A 16,918-nucleotide genomic window follows, 5' to 3' on the forward strand; every position below is an offset into this window, starting at 1 on the left:
TGTATTTGTTTGATTTCTTTCCACGTTCACTTCGCCTTCAGCAGCTACACTAACACTGCCTGGGGGCATAGCCAACAGGCCGCTAGGGGCTCCTGCTTTGGGTTAGAGACACCCTTGGGTGTCCTTGGATAGAATTCATGGGGTCTGTGAACTGGAATAAGAAAAAACTGATATCTTTATATTCACCAGTCTCTAACTGGAAGTTATCAGTTCTTTCAGTTACGAATAGAGAAAACAAATCCCTGTACTATGAGCCCTACCTGTAATTTTGTCACCAATAGAAATCATGATATTTTCATATCAATACAGTTATATGTGTCTGTAATACGTACACTTGCAAGTATGTACGTATATATGTATGTACATAGCTATCTATATCATCTATCTGATTCCATTTGAAATCCAAAGTTTTTTTATTTTGCTGATTTAAAAACATTCAAAGAAGAGGCCCATCACCCTCCCCAGCTTGCCCCAGGGGTCCATGGCACAAAAAAGCTTAGAAGCCCATGTACTAGAAGGAAACTTGCTAGCAGAATGGGACAAGTCTTGTCCTAAGGCTCTATCTGCACTACTCACATTCTCAATTTTGGCCTAATACAGGGATAATAGAGCAGTAGGCACAAAAAGTTAAAAGGACTGGGTTCTGGTCCCTAACTGTCTGTAGTCCTTTGGCACAATATCCGCCTTTCTTGCTGCTCATAAGGGCACAGCTTTTCATGCTCACAACGTGTCAGCCACACTGTGGAGCATTTTGCAAGCATTACTTCCCGTGATACTTACAGCCACCTTCTGCAGGTAGTACTATTACCATATCCATTTTACAGATAAGGAACTTAAACCTTAGAACTGTGAAGTCATCCATCCACTATGCCACTCAGCTGGAAAACAGCATAAATGGGACATGTCTTTGAGGCCATTAGTTCATATTCTAGCAAATGAGGATAAGAATTCCTACCCTACCTCCCCATAGGATTTTTGTGAAGCTCAAATGAATGACAAATATGTAATACATTAGATATCAACAGTACCGTCCACTATACAAAATAAATTACCAATATTTTAAAATTATTAGTATTATTGAGATTTTCAAGTGCAGCAAAGTGTTGCGTTTGGAAAATAACCAGCAGAAAGATAAGATTCTATCAAGGGGACTTTTGAATTTCATTTCATGTTTAAGTGGCAATATAATTACTATAAAGAATGGCTGATGGACTGTAAATGGAGCTATGTGAATGCTAGATAAGGATCAAATCAAATTAATACTCGCTTGTTGGTGTTCTGCTACAGGGCATGAAAAGTTTATTCTCTTAAGTAAATGACACAAGCACCCTTCAACCTGGCTGTAGGCTTTTAATTTACTTAGCAACTTTTTCCTCGTATGAGGCTGTACTGAATGGGAAAATTCAGTCAACCTCCGGCCAGATAATAACAAGTCCCAGATTGGAGCAGTCTAAGAAAACATGGCTTAATCAGCCGTCCAGAATTACAGCTTCCCTCATGCTTTCTCAGTAGCTCTATAGAATTTTCTGCACAGTGCAACTGGACCTCACCAGGACTATTCTCTCCCTGACCTCTCAGGGTCCACTTACCTGACTAACAATGAAGAAGATGACAGTCATGGCAGCACAGGCCAAAGTGATAAGCATGAGAAACTTGAACCTGAAAATTAGCCCCTATTAGGAAAGAGAGAAAGAGTAGTTTAACATTCTACCAGCTCCCATCAATTCTTTTCTCAATATATAAACCTATAAAAAGCTCATTAAAAAAAAAAAATCTGTAAAATCAAATCCCTAAGAATGATGGTAAAAATAATTTCATATAGTAACATTTCTCCCGCAGAGGTGAATGTGGCTGAAAAATGTTATCGGGCCAGATATTTCCTATGTTCTTATCTCTCTTGAAACAGTGATACCAGAGCCTGGGAAATTATATTCACAGCACGTCATGAGGCTGCTAATTTCCCTGCTAAGCTGGTTATGCTTCTCTGCAAGGGTTCAAAGTTACCAAATCCAAGTTTTCTGCGGTTGTAATAAAATTCTGCTTCAGTGAACAAAAAGAAATGTGCATATTAATCAACATGAAGTGGATTTGGTTGAATTTTTTCATGTGTCACTCCAACTCTAGAGACAGGCAAAGCTTCAGAAAGTGCCCAGGGCTTCCTGAGAGTAGGACTGAAGGGAACCTGTGTTTTGGGGAGGGGCGCCTGTTATGCAGGGGCTCTTATTTGCAGATCCACTGTGTATAGAAACCCCGTGGTTCTGCAGTTTCTGTTTCTTTTCACAGAGGAATTAGGCCCATGTCTCTAAGGAAAGCCACTTAGGCATGAGCCCAAGGCACCCTTGAGAAATTAAGAATGTGTTGCCTGCATTAGAGATTGGAGAATGTGGAGTGTTTTACTTGAATGAGGCACATAATCTTTAAGCAGAGGTTACTGAACTCTGAGCACCTGCTGGATGTTTCAGGGGTCCTCTGGGGTCTGGAAATCAGATCACCTGGGCTGAACCCCAGTCTTAAGGCTGATTCTCAGCAAAGGAACCTTAACTAATGCCTCATCCCAAGCCAAATCCCAATTCTACCATACTCAGATCTCCCATCTAGTATGCACCTACATTCCATCCCAAAGCTGAAGAACCTGCTGGACAAGTTTACTCCTCACTGGGGATAGAAAGACATTTATACCACAGAAAACTCCAAAATTCAGACAGGCCAGCTAGATGCTTCTCAGAGCAGGATTTAGCCTCTTATTTTGCCCAGAGATCCTATATTACATGTGCATCTCTCAACGTGTATTTGAAGGAAATGCTTCCAATCTCCAGGTGTATGGGTGTGTGTGTGTATGTGTGTGTGTTTACACATCAAGCAGGAGATAGCGAGTACCAACCAGCTCCTGAATGACCTGAGAGATTTGCTTACCTCGTAGTGCAGACGCCGGACTTTGCTCATGGCTGGCAGGCTAGACTGCTTCCCATTGATGTTCCGAAACACCTGAAATACCATGAAGCACAGAAACAGGAAGTAGAGGCAGAGGCAGATGCCAGCCACAATGATGAAGGCCATCTGACAGTGTCCAGTAAAGGAAGTGGCAGGTGAGCCAAGGATACAAGCACTCTCCTCAGCTCTGCTGGCAATACCCTTTGTCTCCAAACGTTCAGGCAATTTTCAGGGGGGAAAAGATATTAAAACCTGGCATGCTAACGCCAGTGACAGAGGTTTTTTAGTTTAGTTTTGTTTTCCTAGTGATAGAGGTTTTCTGACACAAAAGCACCATGGAGAGGAATGTTCCAAATTGCTCTCTAAGCCAAGTAAGAAGAGAAACGAAGATTTGCTTGTTAAAAATGCAGACGCTGGGGCCCACCCTAGACCTACTGAATCAGAATTTGCTTTTTCACAAGGTCCTTGGGAAATTCATATACAGAATAAATTTGAAAAGCACTAAAATATTGGATATTGGTTGCAAAATACTGATCAGGTGGAAAGCTGCATTAAAATCACTGGAGGAGTTACAATACAGGTGGCCCAGGTCTGTCACGGCAAATATACAAAATCAGATTTTGCAAGGGCAAGGAATCCAATTATAACCACGTTTGGAATCCACTGGGTGAGTCTCTGGATTTTTATAAGGTGATTGAGACAGCCTGGAAATGGAAGGGAATGGAGTGGGGGTTGGGTACAGTAGCAGCAGCTGCTAAGGGATGCTTGCCATGGGACTGAAGGTCTTGAAGTAAAACCAGGGATGAAGTTCTGTTTGCAATCTTCTGTCCACCACCAGAAAAATCTTGTGAAATGGAACAGGGAGCAGAAGGACACATGGCCAAGGTGGAAGTGGAGGGTAGTGGCTATATACTTTGAGATGGATTAGGGCGACTCTTGACACCTCTTCAAAGCTCAATCTGAGAACCACCAAGGCTTGGAGTCTGCTACAACTCTACCTCAAGCTGCATATTTTAAAATATTTTAATATGTGTGAACTCAGCATGTATTATTTCATTAACTAATACATTTAATGAAGTTTTGCCTTCTGTCCCTAAAATCAATATTACCTTGGAATGAAGGAACTATCGTTATTTGCTGCAAGACTTGAAATTTTATTTGCCTCCCAGGACCTCCATCATATCTGTAGAACAAAAGGGTTGGAGTAGACTTAACATTATAAATATTCCCCTTGTGGTGAAACTAACATTTTTTGGTTGGGGGGAGGAGTGGGGGAATGGAAAAGCTCAACTCTCTCGTCTTTAAGATAATGATACTACTGATTTAACTTGCTCACAAAGTTCTTGGGATACTGAGAAGCCAATATAAACATCATGGCCGAACAAAGCATATTTACCAGCACATGACAAGATATTATCCATCAAGAAAGAAAACAACTCAAGCCTCTGTCCCTTTTCCAGAGGACAGTATTTTTCTCCCAAAGTATTTAACATATTATTCAGAAAGATAAAATATTTAAATCCAGCATCCTAAAAGGGATAAGCTAAGACTGTCACTTCTGCTTCCTGCAGATGACTGAGACAGAATTTATACCAACCAACCAGAAGCTTTGGAGACGCCTCTGGAACTAATCACCTTAGCCTTATCCCCACTTGGTCTCAGAAATTAATAGCAACCGCATGGTATGCCAGCACACCAAGGTTACTGTACAAAGTCTCACACACACATGACTTCAGAAATAGGCTCTCTCACAGGGGCCCACATATGAACCTCTGTGGCTCCAGGGAAAAGCTAGTCATGCTTCAGTCTGCAGTAAGCAAGTGTAAAATAGCTAGACAGGGTGCAATAAAAACAGCAACTCTGATCCCTCTGCTGTGGGGACGTGCTGCAACATTCGTATTTTGTGGGCTCTCACCCAGGCTTGAAAGCAAGCATTAATTCTTCTCATTAGTGTCCTTAATTGTGCTGTTATCATTTGTCTAAGGATCAAAGCTCTGGCTGAACACATATGGAGAACATCATTAGCAAAGGATCTTGGGGACTAGGGGGGTGATGGGAAGAAATAAAACCCTGAGCCCATCCAGGAAGGATACAGCCAGCTCTGTTCCAACATCTGTAGTCCAGATACTGTAGAAGGGATTCATGAGTTGTACCCCTCTACAAAGAGAAAAGAGATAGAAAGGTAAGACAAAATTAATACACAGGCAATGGGGAACTTTCCTTTTTACATATTCTTCGCTTTTCAGCAGGAGGGGTGGGGGCTCTATTTAGACTAACAAAAGTCACAGAGGATTTCAAGAGAAAGAGTTTGAAGAATATGATCAGCCCAAATATTTTGCATCTATGAAGAGCTTTGGCTTCGATTTAATCCCAATCCTTATCTGAGGATGGGACCATGCCCAACGCTTCTATTCCACGGGCTTCCAACCACCCTTCTCCCTTTTGAATACTTGTAAAGAGCTGGGAGTGGACATGGTGATACACATTTCAGCTCAGAGTCCCACAGGCATCTGCTCACCTCTCACACATATCAAATATGAAGAGGCAGAAAGAGCCAACAGCAATGGGTCCGACTTGCTTCCAATACCCTGCTATGTGATTCCGCTCATGCTGATCCTGAGGGAAGCCGAATTGAGAAATGAAATAAACATGGGAAGAGCAAAGCAATTCTACAGGTGAGTCAGTCATTCAAACAATCCTTGCTGACAAACTGTTGTGTATCAAGCATCATGGTAAACTCTAGGCATATGAGAATGAGTAACACCAAAATCTCTGTTCCTAAGGCACTCACTTTTGTCAGCCCATCCTTAAGGGCTCTCGAAGTAACAACAAAAGGATGCTACAGGAACACAGACCTTGCAGCTTAGTGGTCCACAGAACCACTCATTCAGAATTAAATTCCTATGTGAGTTATCACTTGTGTTTGTTAAGGTGGGGTTGTCCCCAGAGGAAAAAATAAAGACTCTAAGCCATAAAGTGTGTCAAGTGTAAGAGGTCTCTTATGGTTAGGAAAATAGATACATGTTTTCCCTGTCTTTAAAGTGAGAAAACGGAGAAAAGCCAAAGATCTATCTTAGCATCCAGGCTGGGACCATGTGGATAGTCCACACCAATTCACTCTTGGCAATCCACCCTTGGCAGGCTTTCCTCCTTCTACAGCTGAGTCCCCTCTGTGTCCAGTCCTTGCTGCTTAGGACATATTCTCAGTGTGTCACAGCTGGTGGATCCCTTATCCACCCTAGCAGTAGGCAAAAGGCTTTTTCTCCTCTCACTGCTCTCCTGAAAGGACTGCAAGACTTCAGAAGCAATGATCAAACCACAATGGAGTTTAAATACAGTCCACTCAACTATGAAGCACATTTGCCTGATGTGGGGCCCAAGCTCCAGCTGGCGTATCATTTTAGCCACGTGATGATGGCACCATTCTTATTTTTATCCACGGTCCCTTCAATTCCTCTTGAAATATGATTTGGTGTCTGTGCAAACTGACCAAGGAGGTCAGTATTCCAGGGTAATAGGGGTTACCTGGACACCTGGACAAATTGCCCGCTGGAAAGAACTGGGCCCACATTCTCTGGTGGTTACTTTGGTTCTGGAGAGAGGTCGATCAGAAGCCCAAGGACAAGAAATAACGATAATCATTAATATTTGTGTTTACTTTCTGCTAAGTATGTTTAAATCGTTTAAATCTCACAAAAACCCTATACATAAATCCCATTTTATAGATGGGGAACCTGAGATTCAGAGAGATCAAGTCACTTGCCAAAGGTCGGCTAGTAAGTGGTGAAGTAGGACTTTGAACTGAGGGTCTGACTCCAGAGCTCACTCCTGTAACCGCTAATTTATTCTGCCTCATCCGCTGCCCCTTCCCAGGGGCTCTTACCATCATGTGCTCGCCACAGAAGATGATCCAGAAGGAGAGAAGCATTGCATAGAAGATGCCCTGTCGGATATCACCAAACAATAGCATCCAGGTCCAGTCAAACCCAATGGAAAACCATTCCACTGGGATATTGATGAAAGTCATGGAAATCCCAAGGGCGAAGATGACTCTGATGGTGAGAAAATATCAGGAAAACAACTTTAGTCATTTGGGAGGCAGATCCTCAAAGATCAAAAGCCAGTTTGGGGGATTAAGAGGTTACTTATTGGGACTGAAGTAATATAATCAGTTTCGTAGCTCTCTTAATGAGTTTCTACACAGAAATGCAAAAATGCATTATTTTGTTGGCACCACTGCAGAATAAAGGACTGTTACATTAATTTATCTATATAATTGAACCTAACCTCCTTAATCTCTGGAATTTCATTTTGGTACCATCTCAGATTAAGAGTTTCCTACAATGTTTTAACCCTCCTTTTAAAAAAGATTTGTATTAAAATATAGTTCACATACAATATTATATTAGTTTCAGGTGTACACCATAGTTATTCAGCATTTATATGCCTAAGTAACCAATCACCATGATTAGTCCAGCAACCATCTAACACCACACTATGCTATCACAATATTACTGACTATATTCCCTATGTTCATGAATGCATTACATCCCCATGACTTATTTCTTTTATACCTGGAACTTTGAACCTCTCTCTTATTCCCCTTCACCTTTTCCCCCCTTTTGTAATTTTTCAATTACAGTTGACATTCAATATTATTTTACATTAATTTCAGGTGTACATCAGTGGTTAGATATTTACATAATTTAAGAAGTGATCCCCCTGACTAGTCTAGTACTCACCTGGCACTACACTTAGTTATTATCATATCGTTGACTATCTATATTCCTTATATTTTATTTTACAATCCCATGATTATTTTGTAACTACCAATTTGTACTTCTTAATCCCTTCACTTTTCATCTGCCCCCCAATACCTCTCACATCTAACACCCTGATAACTCTAGCACCCATCTGACACCATACACAGTTATTACAGTATTATTGACTACATTCCTTATGCTATACCCTACATCCCCCTGACTACTTTGTAACAACCAATTTGTCCTTAATCCCTTCTACTTTTTCACCTATCCCTCCGAACCCCCCTTCCCATCTAGCACCCATCAAAATGTTCTCTGTATCTATAAGTTTGTTCCAGTTTTGTTTATTTTCTTCTTTAGATTCCACATATAAGCAAAATCACACTGCATCGGTCTTTCTCTGTCTGACATACTCCACTCAGCCTAGTACCCTCCAGGTCCATCTATGCTTCCACAGATGGCAAAAACCTATTCCTTTCAATGGTAGAGCAATATTACATTGCGTGTATGTACCACCTCCTTTCTTTTGATTAACCCATCAACGGACACCCAGGCTTCCCCCACATCTTGGCCATTGTTAACAATGCTGCAATGAACATATGGATGCAAATGTCCCCTCGAAGAAGCATTTTGGGTTTACTTGCATAAATACTCAGAAGTGGGATTACTGGATATTTCTTTGTCTCTTGTTACAGCTTTTGTTTTAATGTCTATTTTGTCTAGTGTAAGTGTTGCTATGCCAGCTTTCATTTTAATTTTTTCCATTTGCATTATCATGAAATATCTTTTTTCATCCCTTTACTTTCAGTCTCTGTATGTCTTTTGATCTGAAGTGGATCTCTTGTAGCAGCATATGTAAGGTCTTGTTTTCTTATCCATTCAGACACCCTATCTTTTATTGGAGCATTTAATCCATTTACATTGAAAGTAATTGTTGGTAGATACATAGTTATGACCATTTTATTCATTTTTTCCCCGTTTTTTTTTTTGTCTTCAAGAAGTCCCTCTGACATTTCTTATAATACTGGTTTGGTGGTGATGAACTCCTTTAGCTTTTTCTTGTCTGGAAAGTTCTTTTTATGTCATTTGATTCTAAATGATAGCTTTGCTGGGTAGAGTAATCTTGGTTGTAGGTCCTTACTTTTCATCATGTTGTACATTTCTTGCCAGTCCCTTCTGGCCTGCAAAGTTTCTGCTGGGAAATCAGTTTATACTCTTATGGGAGCTTCCTTGTAGGTAACTGCTTTTCTCTTGCTGTTTTTAAGATTCTTTCTTTGCCTTTAACCTCTGGCATTTTGGTGTGGGTCTCTTTGGGTTTATCTTGTTTGGGACTCTCTGCACTTCCTGTGTTTGTGTGTGTATTTCTTTCGCCAGATTAAGGAAGTTTTCCATCATTATTTCTTCAAATAGTTTTTCAATTCCTTGCTCTCTCTTCTCCTTCTGGTACACCCATGATATGAATGTTGGTATTCTTGATATTGTTTCAAAGGCCTCTTAAATTAACCTCAATTTTTGGATTCTGTTTTCTTTTTGCCATTCTGATTGGATGTTTTCTGATACCTTATTTTCCAAATCGCTGATGAGAACCTCTGCTTCACTTAATCTACTGTTGATTTCCTCTAATATATTCTTCATTTCAGTTATTATAGTCTTTATTTCTGACTGATTCTCTTTTACATTTTCTATCCCCATTTTTAAGTTTCCTATCTTTTTCTTGAGGATATCACTGAGCATCCTTATAACCAGTGTTTTGAACTCTGCATTAGGTAGATTGCTTGTCTCCATTTTGTTTAGTTCTTTTTCTGGAGCTTTTCTTTGATTTTCATTCAGGATATGTTTGTTTTGCCATTATGGCTGCCACCTTGTGTTTGTTTCTATGTATTAGGTATTGCTGCTATGTCACTTGGTCTTAGTAGAATGGCCTTATGTAGTAGGTGTGCTGTGGGATCCAGTGGTGCATTCTTCCTGGTCACTTGAGCTGGGTGCTGCAGGTGTCCCTTGTGTGGGTTGTATGTGCCCTCCAGTCACAGTTGAGCCTTGGTAGCCGTTTGCACGTCAATGAGAGGGACCGACCCTTGAGTTGACTGGTTGTGAGGACTGGCTGTAACTACAGTGGAGGAGCTGTGGTGCAAAGGCTGACTGTACAGAACAGGATTCGCTTTAGCAAGGATCTGGTGCCTGCACAGTCTGCTTTTTGGATGTGTCATCCTTGAAGGTGGCTGGGTGATGCTCTGGCTGAATCTGAAGCTGGCCACCATGTGTGCCAGCCCTGGAGCTTCCTATCATGTTTCCCCAAAAATAAAACCTAGCCGGACAATCAGCTCCAATGTGTCTTTTGGAGCAAAAATTAATATAATATATAAGACCCAGTATTATATTATATTATATTGTATTATTATATTATATCATATTATATTATATTATTAAAGACCCGGTCTTATAGTACAATAAGACCGGGTCTTATATTAATTTTTGCTCCAAAAGACTCATTACAGCTGACTGTCCGGGTAAGTCTTATTTTCGGGGAAACATGGTAGAAAAGGGCCCTGGTGCAGGCCAAGTTCAGCTACAGCCTGTGGCCTTCCCGGGGCCACATGGCATGAGCCACAAAGCAATCCTCAGATAGCTACCACCTGTGCTGGGCTTGGAGGTACCTCAAGAGGTCAAGCCACAAACTGAGGCTGGCTCACTAGTGCTGGGCTTGGGGCTGCTCAGTAAGAGGTATGGAACACACTGAATTCAGATGCTGTTTGTTTGGGTTTTGTGAACCTCTGAGAGATTTCAGGAAATTCTGCAGTATGAGCCAAGACAGACCACTTGTATGGAAAAGCTACTGGAAGTATGCAAAAAAGTTGGGTGGAGTTGGAGTGGGGTCTCAGAGAATCACCAGGGTGAGGTGGACAAAAGGTGTTAGTCAGGTTGATGGAGACTGAGGTTGGTGGCCATCAGCATCTGCACTCTGGAGTGGGGAGGGCCAGAACTTCTGTCTGGTAGAAAGATGCCCCTCCAACCCTTGGTCTGAAGTCAGACAACTCAGTTCCTCCCCATATGTCCCTGGTGCCTTTCCAGCTGCTGCACCAGCTCTGGAGCGCAGAGCTAATGAGGCTGTCAGTCAGTAAGTCCATGTGTGGACTCTTTAAGAAGAGTTCTTGGATCTCCAGTTGCCCTAGCGTCACTCCGCCACAATTTCCACTGGTTTTCACAGCCAGAAGTTGTGGGGACTTCTCTCCCCGGCACTGGAACCCTGTGCTGGGGAGTCTGGTGTGGGGCTGGAACCCTTCACTCCCCTGGGGGGAACCTCCACAGCTGAGATGTCAGATATCCCTCCCAATTTTATTTTTTTATTATTGGGGAAGGGGAACAGGACTTTATTGCGGAACAGTGTGTACTTTCAGGATGTTTTTTTTTTTCCTAAGTCAAGTAGTTGTCCTTTCAATCTTAGTTGTGGAGGGTGCCATTCAGCTTCAAGTTGTTGTCCTTTCAGTCTTAGCTGTGGAGGGCGCAGCTCAGCTCCAGGTCCAGTTGCCTTTGTTAGTTGCAGGGGGAGCAGCCCACCATCCCTTGCAGGAGTCGAACTGGCAACTTTGTGATTGAGAGGACGCGCTCCAACCAACTGAGCCATCCAGGAGGCAGCTCAGCTCAAGGTGCCCATGTTCAATCTTAGTTGCAGGGGGCACTGCCCAACATCCTTTGCGGGACTCGAAGAGTTGAACCGGCAACCTTGTGCTTGAGAGCCCACTGGCCCATGTGGGAATCGAACCGGCAGCCTTCGGAGTTAGGAGCATGGAGCTCCAACCGCTTGAGCCACAGTCAACATACAGGCCGGCTCCTCCTGATTTTTAACAGTCACATGTGGATGGGGGACGAGCCTGTTCCGTGTCTCTGCCCCTTCTACCAGTCACAAAGTGGCTTCTTCTGTATGTCCTTATCTGTACGACTTTGGTTCATCTAGATACCAGGTGATTTTCAATGATGGTTGTTTTGTAGTTTAGTTGTAATTTTGATGTGGTTGTGGGAGGAGGCAAGCACAGCATTTACCTACTCCACCATCTTGACCAGCATTCCCCTCCATTGCCTTCTTAATCAGACTTCATTGAACATAATTATCCTCTCTTACATGTTCAGGTTACATTAACTTGATCATTACGAACACTCATTATTATTATGATATCCTCAGCAACTATGAATTATATAAGCATATTTGTTTCCATAATAAATGACTCCAAACAATATGAAATTCAAATTTTAGCTGCTTGTTTAGTTTTTATTTTGCTTTTCCCTGTCACACTGTTAATTGTCACTTCTCTATCAAAATATCATTCATTTAGTCACTGATTTATTTCTACTTTCATTCATACCAATGAAATACATATGTTTATTAACACAGATCACACACCCACAGCATTTTGTTAGGGCTATAGATACCTAAATGAATAGAACCAGTTCTTTTCACTCGTGGAGATACATTTAGTGGCTGAGCCAGATAAAGAGTGATGAAGTGTGATAAGCAGTATGATCGAGGTGTGCACAGGCTGCTACCAGGACATGTAACTTTGACAGAGACAGAAATTGAGCTGAGTTGTGAGTCAAAGTTAGGGAGGTAGAAGGGTGTTCCAAACAGAGGGAAAAGTCTGGATGGAGGCAGAAAAGCCTGGAAAAGCCTGAAGCATTTGGGGATCTGCATGTAGCACATATCAGGAAATGACAGGGTATGATACCAGAGAAGTGAAAAGCGCTCATGAGGAAACCTACATACCTCATTAGAGAATTTGCAATTTATCATGAAAGAACTGATGATCCAATAAAAAAGGTTAAACAATATAGTGACAAGATTCATTCATTCATTCATTTGTTCATTCAATCAAAAAAAAAATCGTATTTATTGAGCTCCTAGTATGTGCCTGTCACTATTCTAGATGCTAGGGATACAGTAACAAACAAAACAGACAAGGATCCCACTCTAGTGATACTTGCATTCAGATGGGGTGAACAGGAGGGGTATGGGAGGAAAGATAACAAATAGAGAATGAGTCTTATAAAGCAAGGTAAAAGAATGGAGAGTGATGGGGTGCTATTTTATACATGGTGGATAGGGAAAAGCCTCTAAGGTAAGAGACATTAGAGCAAGGCCTGAAGGAACTGAGGAATTGAGCCACAGAGATATCTGGGAAAGAACATTTCAGATAAAGAGAACAGCAAGTGCAAAGGCCCTGAGGTGAGAGCATGCCAGGCATGTTTGAGCACCATCAAGGGGAATGGTGGGTGACAGAGAGAATGGGCAATGACATCAGAGGTGACAAGGGTCCAGAGCAGAGAAGGCTTTCAGGTCAAGGCGAAGGAGATGCAAAGCCAATAGAAAATTTTGAGCAGAGGAGTGACATGATCTGATTTACACTGAAAAGAGAGCAATCTGGCTGCGCTGTGAACAGATTATAGGGAAGGAAATGGTGGAAGCAAAGAGAGCAGTTGAGAGGTTATTTCCAATAATCTCGGTGAGAAATGATGGTGGTAAATGAGGGTGGTAGCAATGAAAATGGTGCGAGTTCCCTATGGGTTAGATGAGAAGTAAAGGATGCCTCCTACATGTCTAGCCTGAGCAGGGCACAGAATGGAGTTGATATTTCCTAAGATGGGAATGCCTGGAAGAGGAGCAAGTTTGAAGTAAGAGGAAATCAAGTGTTCTTTGCACATGTGACATTTTCGTGCAAGTGAAGATATTGAATAAACAGATGGAATATTTGGGTCTAGAGTTGGGGAGCAGCTGAGTTGCTTATTATAAATTAAGAGTCATCATTTAGATGATTTTTTAAATCGTGAAACTGGATGAGATCAACCCAAGGAATAAGCATAGCTAATAAAAAGTGCCAAAGTTTGAGCTCCGGCTTCAAAGTGTAAGAGGTTGGAAAGATGATTAGAAACAGCAATGGAGACTGAGCGATAGCAGAGGAGGAGGATAATCACATAGGGGGGAGGAGGCTCTGTGAAAAAAGGGGGCGTGATCGATGATGTCAAATGCTGATGAATCCAGAAAAGTGAGGACTGAGAAACGACCGTTGGATTTGGACTGCGGAGGTCACTGGTGACCCTGTCAAGAGCAGTTAGTGGGGGTGAGGGTGAAATGGACTCCAAAAAAAAAAATAAAATAAATAGGAGGAAAAAGACATACAGAAGGTTTTTTGAAGAGTTTTGTAAAGAAAAGAAAACAGCAGAAAAATGGTCTGGTAGCTTCAGGGGGAAGTGGGAAAAGGAAGGATTTTGTTTAAGAATGGGAGATGGTATAGAGTGTTTGTACATTAATCAAAATAATCCAGCAAAAAGGAGAAAGTCAATGATATGGGAGAAAAGGGGATATATCCAGAGGAGCAACAGCCTTCTGGGGGTCAGAGTGGTTGCGCTTAGCTCGGAGAAAGGTAGTTCACCCACGGTAACAGAGAGAAGTATCTGATTCAGACCATGGGAAATAAGGGACAAGGACACAATAAAGAGCCCAAAGAGAAAGAACCTGTAGGATTCACAAATAATTTGCATGTGAAAGCTGGAGGAGAAAAAGTAGTCCAAAATGACTCCAGGTCAAATCACTAGCCCAGGTAACACACTGACCACGTGAACTAGACCCCAACAAAACGAGGAGCATGGCAGGCAGATCATGTGATGTTGTGTTCCTTCAGAGTGCTCCCAAATCAGTTCTTACTTTTCCAGAAGCACTGGGGGTCGGGACATCATGGTGATTCTCCTCCAATACCACACCATAATGATGAAGATACTGGGCGTAAGGAAGGTCTTCATGGCAAACCACACCTTGGTGAAGCCTCCATTCTGATGGATTCCCTAGAGACAGACCAACATAATTTTGAAGATGAATAAATCTTACTGTTATTTTCTACCAGCAAATGCATTTTGGAGAGAGGTGAGGGGAGACCTTGTCTGCTGAATTTTCAAGATCAAGAGCTCTCACATTCACAGCATGTACTTTCTTCACACTCTCCCAGCCTGTTCTCAGGCATTGTAGAACTATAAATAAAAAGGCATAAATATGGATCCACTGTATTATACTGAGGAAATGATTAGGAACATGATCAAAGATTTTTCTGTAAGGTTTTCATTGTAAAATTGGAGATATCTTAGATGTCCAAGAGGCTGAGATTGATAAAATGTGTTAAGGTAAATCTATACAGTGGAATGCTAAGCGGAATTCCAAAATCTGTATGTATTATATTCACAATAACCATTAAAGTGAAAATGCAAGGAATAAAAAGAGTACATTGAGTATGATCCCATTTTTTGTTAAGTGAAGGATTTTGTATGTATATATGTATAGAAAAATCTGAAATCAAAACCTCAACAGTGGTTATTTCTCTAGACGGTAGGATATTACGAGCATATGTTCTCTAGACGATAGGATGTGTTCTGTGTGTTTACTTGTGCATTCTAATTTTCTGAAATAAATATGTATTTCTTTGGTGATTATTTTTAGATTAAAAAAATGGTCTCCTTACTCCAAGTTCTACTTTTTCCCCTGTTAAACAAAATGGAAAGAACCTAAAACACCACTACTCCCTTTAACATTTGTGCTTGCAAGGGGAAACATGGGGGAAAAAATTATCTTGGTGGTATTCATTATGCAATCATGATCCTTGTAACATCTTAAATGGGCACAATAATTGCATTATTTTCCATTTCTGTAATCTCTCATACAAGTTTATGATCTCAGCCGTCACGAGTATGTGTTACTATTTCTGTTCCTCAGATGAGGCAACTGAGGCATGGAGATGCTTACAGTGAGATGCTAGTTCCCTCCCAAAACACATGCTCAGTAACCAGTGTTCTTAGCCAATGTTCTAGTGTCACAGGTTGCCTGGATCAATTAGACTCACTTACCACCAACCGAATATCTTTTATCTCCCCGATCCCAACATTGATTTTCTTCTTCTCATTCACAGGCAGTCGGATATTTAGAAGGTAAAACTTATGGGCCACAGACCCGATTTCCATGAAAGGAAGAACATCACACTCATAGTAACGGCCCTCATGCTCTGGGGTCTAGAAGAAGAACAAAGGTTTTTGAGACAGGGCCACTATTTCCAGTAGACGGTCTGAACTTTTTGCCTCCTATCAGCAATTCTAAAAAGCTAACACTTAAAGGTATACCTTAACGGTACACTGGAGGTATGGTATCCACTGGCTATTCTCCCCACCTGTCCCCCTCCAAAAAAAAACAACACACACACACACAAAACACAAAAGACCCACCACATTTGAAGTAGAACCAGAAATGTTAGGTAAAAGGCAGAAATCTCTTCTATCTCTTTACACTTTTCTCAGCTCTTCAATCCTTATTTGACCATCATAACAGATTAACCTGGTCTACCAGGAGTGCAGGCTTTTTATCTGAGCATATCACTGGCAACCTGTAGGGCTCTGTGAAACAGTCAAATTCTTAAATGTTCAGGAGGAAGCCCTTGCTGATGTTTATCACAGTCTTGGATGATGACTAACTACTTGCATGGCTTTGGCCAGGAGGAGAAGCTACAAGCAGCAGAAAATATCTACTTTTTATTGATTTGACAGAAAAAGAAACAACTCTGGGAACCCTTAGAATTTGGAGAAGACAGAAAGGAATGAAAGGTAAAAATGGGATTAGTTGTTAGAGATGCCCACTTGGAATTTTCTGTCTCCAGAGCTTCTTAACTACCCAAGAGGCAAGATGGCAGAAGGAAGCAGATATTTTTATTAAACAAAAATTAATCCCAGTTTCTAAAAAAGCTTCTTGAATTTCCTGCCAAACAACTGAAGAGGCACTGCCCAGAGCATGGCAGTGGGAGATTGGAGAGCAGGGGTACAGGTTGTTTTTGAAAACTAAATTCTGCTCTCCCTCACCAGGACTCCTGGCTCTGTGTCCTTATCGAGGGGTAGAGGTAGCAGGGTAAATATGTGCATGTAGAGGCATGAGCTTTAGCAGCCAAGGATTTTCTCCTGAGAAAAGAGATGAAAGTCTGCCGTCAATGTTGGGTTTATATGCCAGCTCCAATATTTGCTGGGTATACATCTCCTGATCAAGTGATAGGGGAGACCTAATTTGTTGTCCTTAATCCTGAATTCTCAGGATCTCTATAAGTTTATAAATATCTTCAGAGTAAAGAGTGCAATGGAGAAATCAGAAGGAAGATAACAAGGAGTATGTAGTCTAACTAGTGTATGAAGAATCTTCTGTACCTTCTATGACC

The 16,918-nt window shown here is 41.5% G+C and overlaps 1 protein-coding gene across 1 annotated transcript in view; it reads right to left on the reverse strand.

Annotated features, from left to right (window-relative positions):
- WLS (Wnt ligand secretion mediator) overlaps nt 1–16,918 on the reverse strand; it is a 98,788-nt gene that overhangs the window by 14,459 nt on the left and 67,411 nt on the right. The window contains exons 4-10 of the mRNA XM_033115477.1: nt 15,573–15,734; nt 14,386–14,522; nt 6,815–6,983; nt 5,450–5,547; nt 5,025–5,088; nt 2,914–3,057; nt 1,590–1,673 (exon numbers count right to left, since the gene is read on the reverse strand). Of these exons, the coding sequence (XP_032971368.1) occupies nt 1,590–1,673; nt 2,914–3,057; nt 5,025–5,088; nt 5,450–5,547; nt 6,815–6,983; nt 14,386–14,522; nt 15,573–15,734 (858 nt within the window). The remainder of the gene's footprint in view (nt 1–1,589; nt 1,674–2,913; nt 3,058–5,024; nt 5,089–5,449; nt 5,548–6,814; nt 6,984–14,385; nt 14,523–15,572; nt 15,735–16,918) is intronic.

This window comes from Rhinolophus ferrumequinum, chromosome 9 (genome assembly GCF_004115265.2).
Source record: "Rhinolophus ferrumequinum isolate MPI-CBG mRhiFer1 chromosome 9, mRhiFer1_v1.p, whole genome shotgun sequence".
Classification (NCBI taxonomy): Eukaryota; Metazoa; Chordata; class Mammalia; order Chiroptera; family Rhinolophidae; genus Rhinolophus; species Rhinolophus ferrumequinum.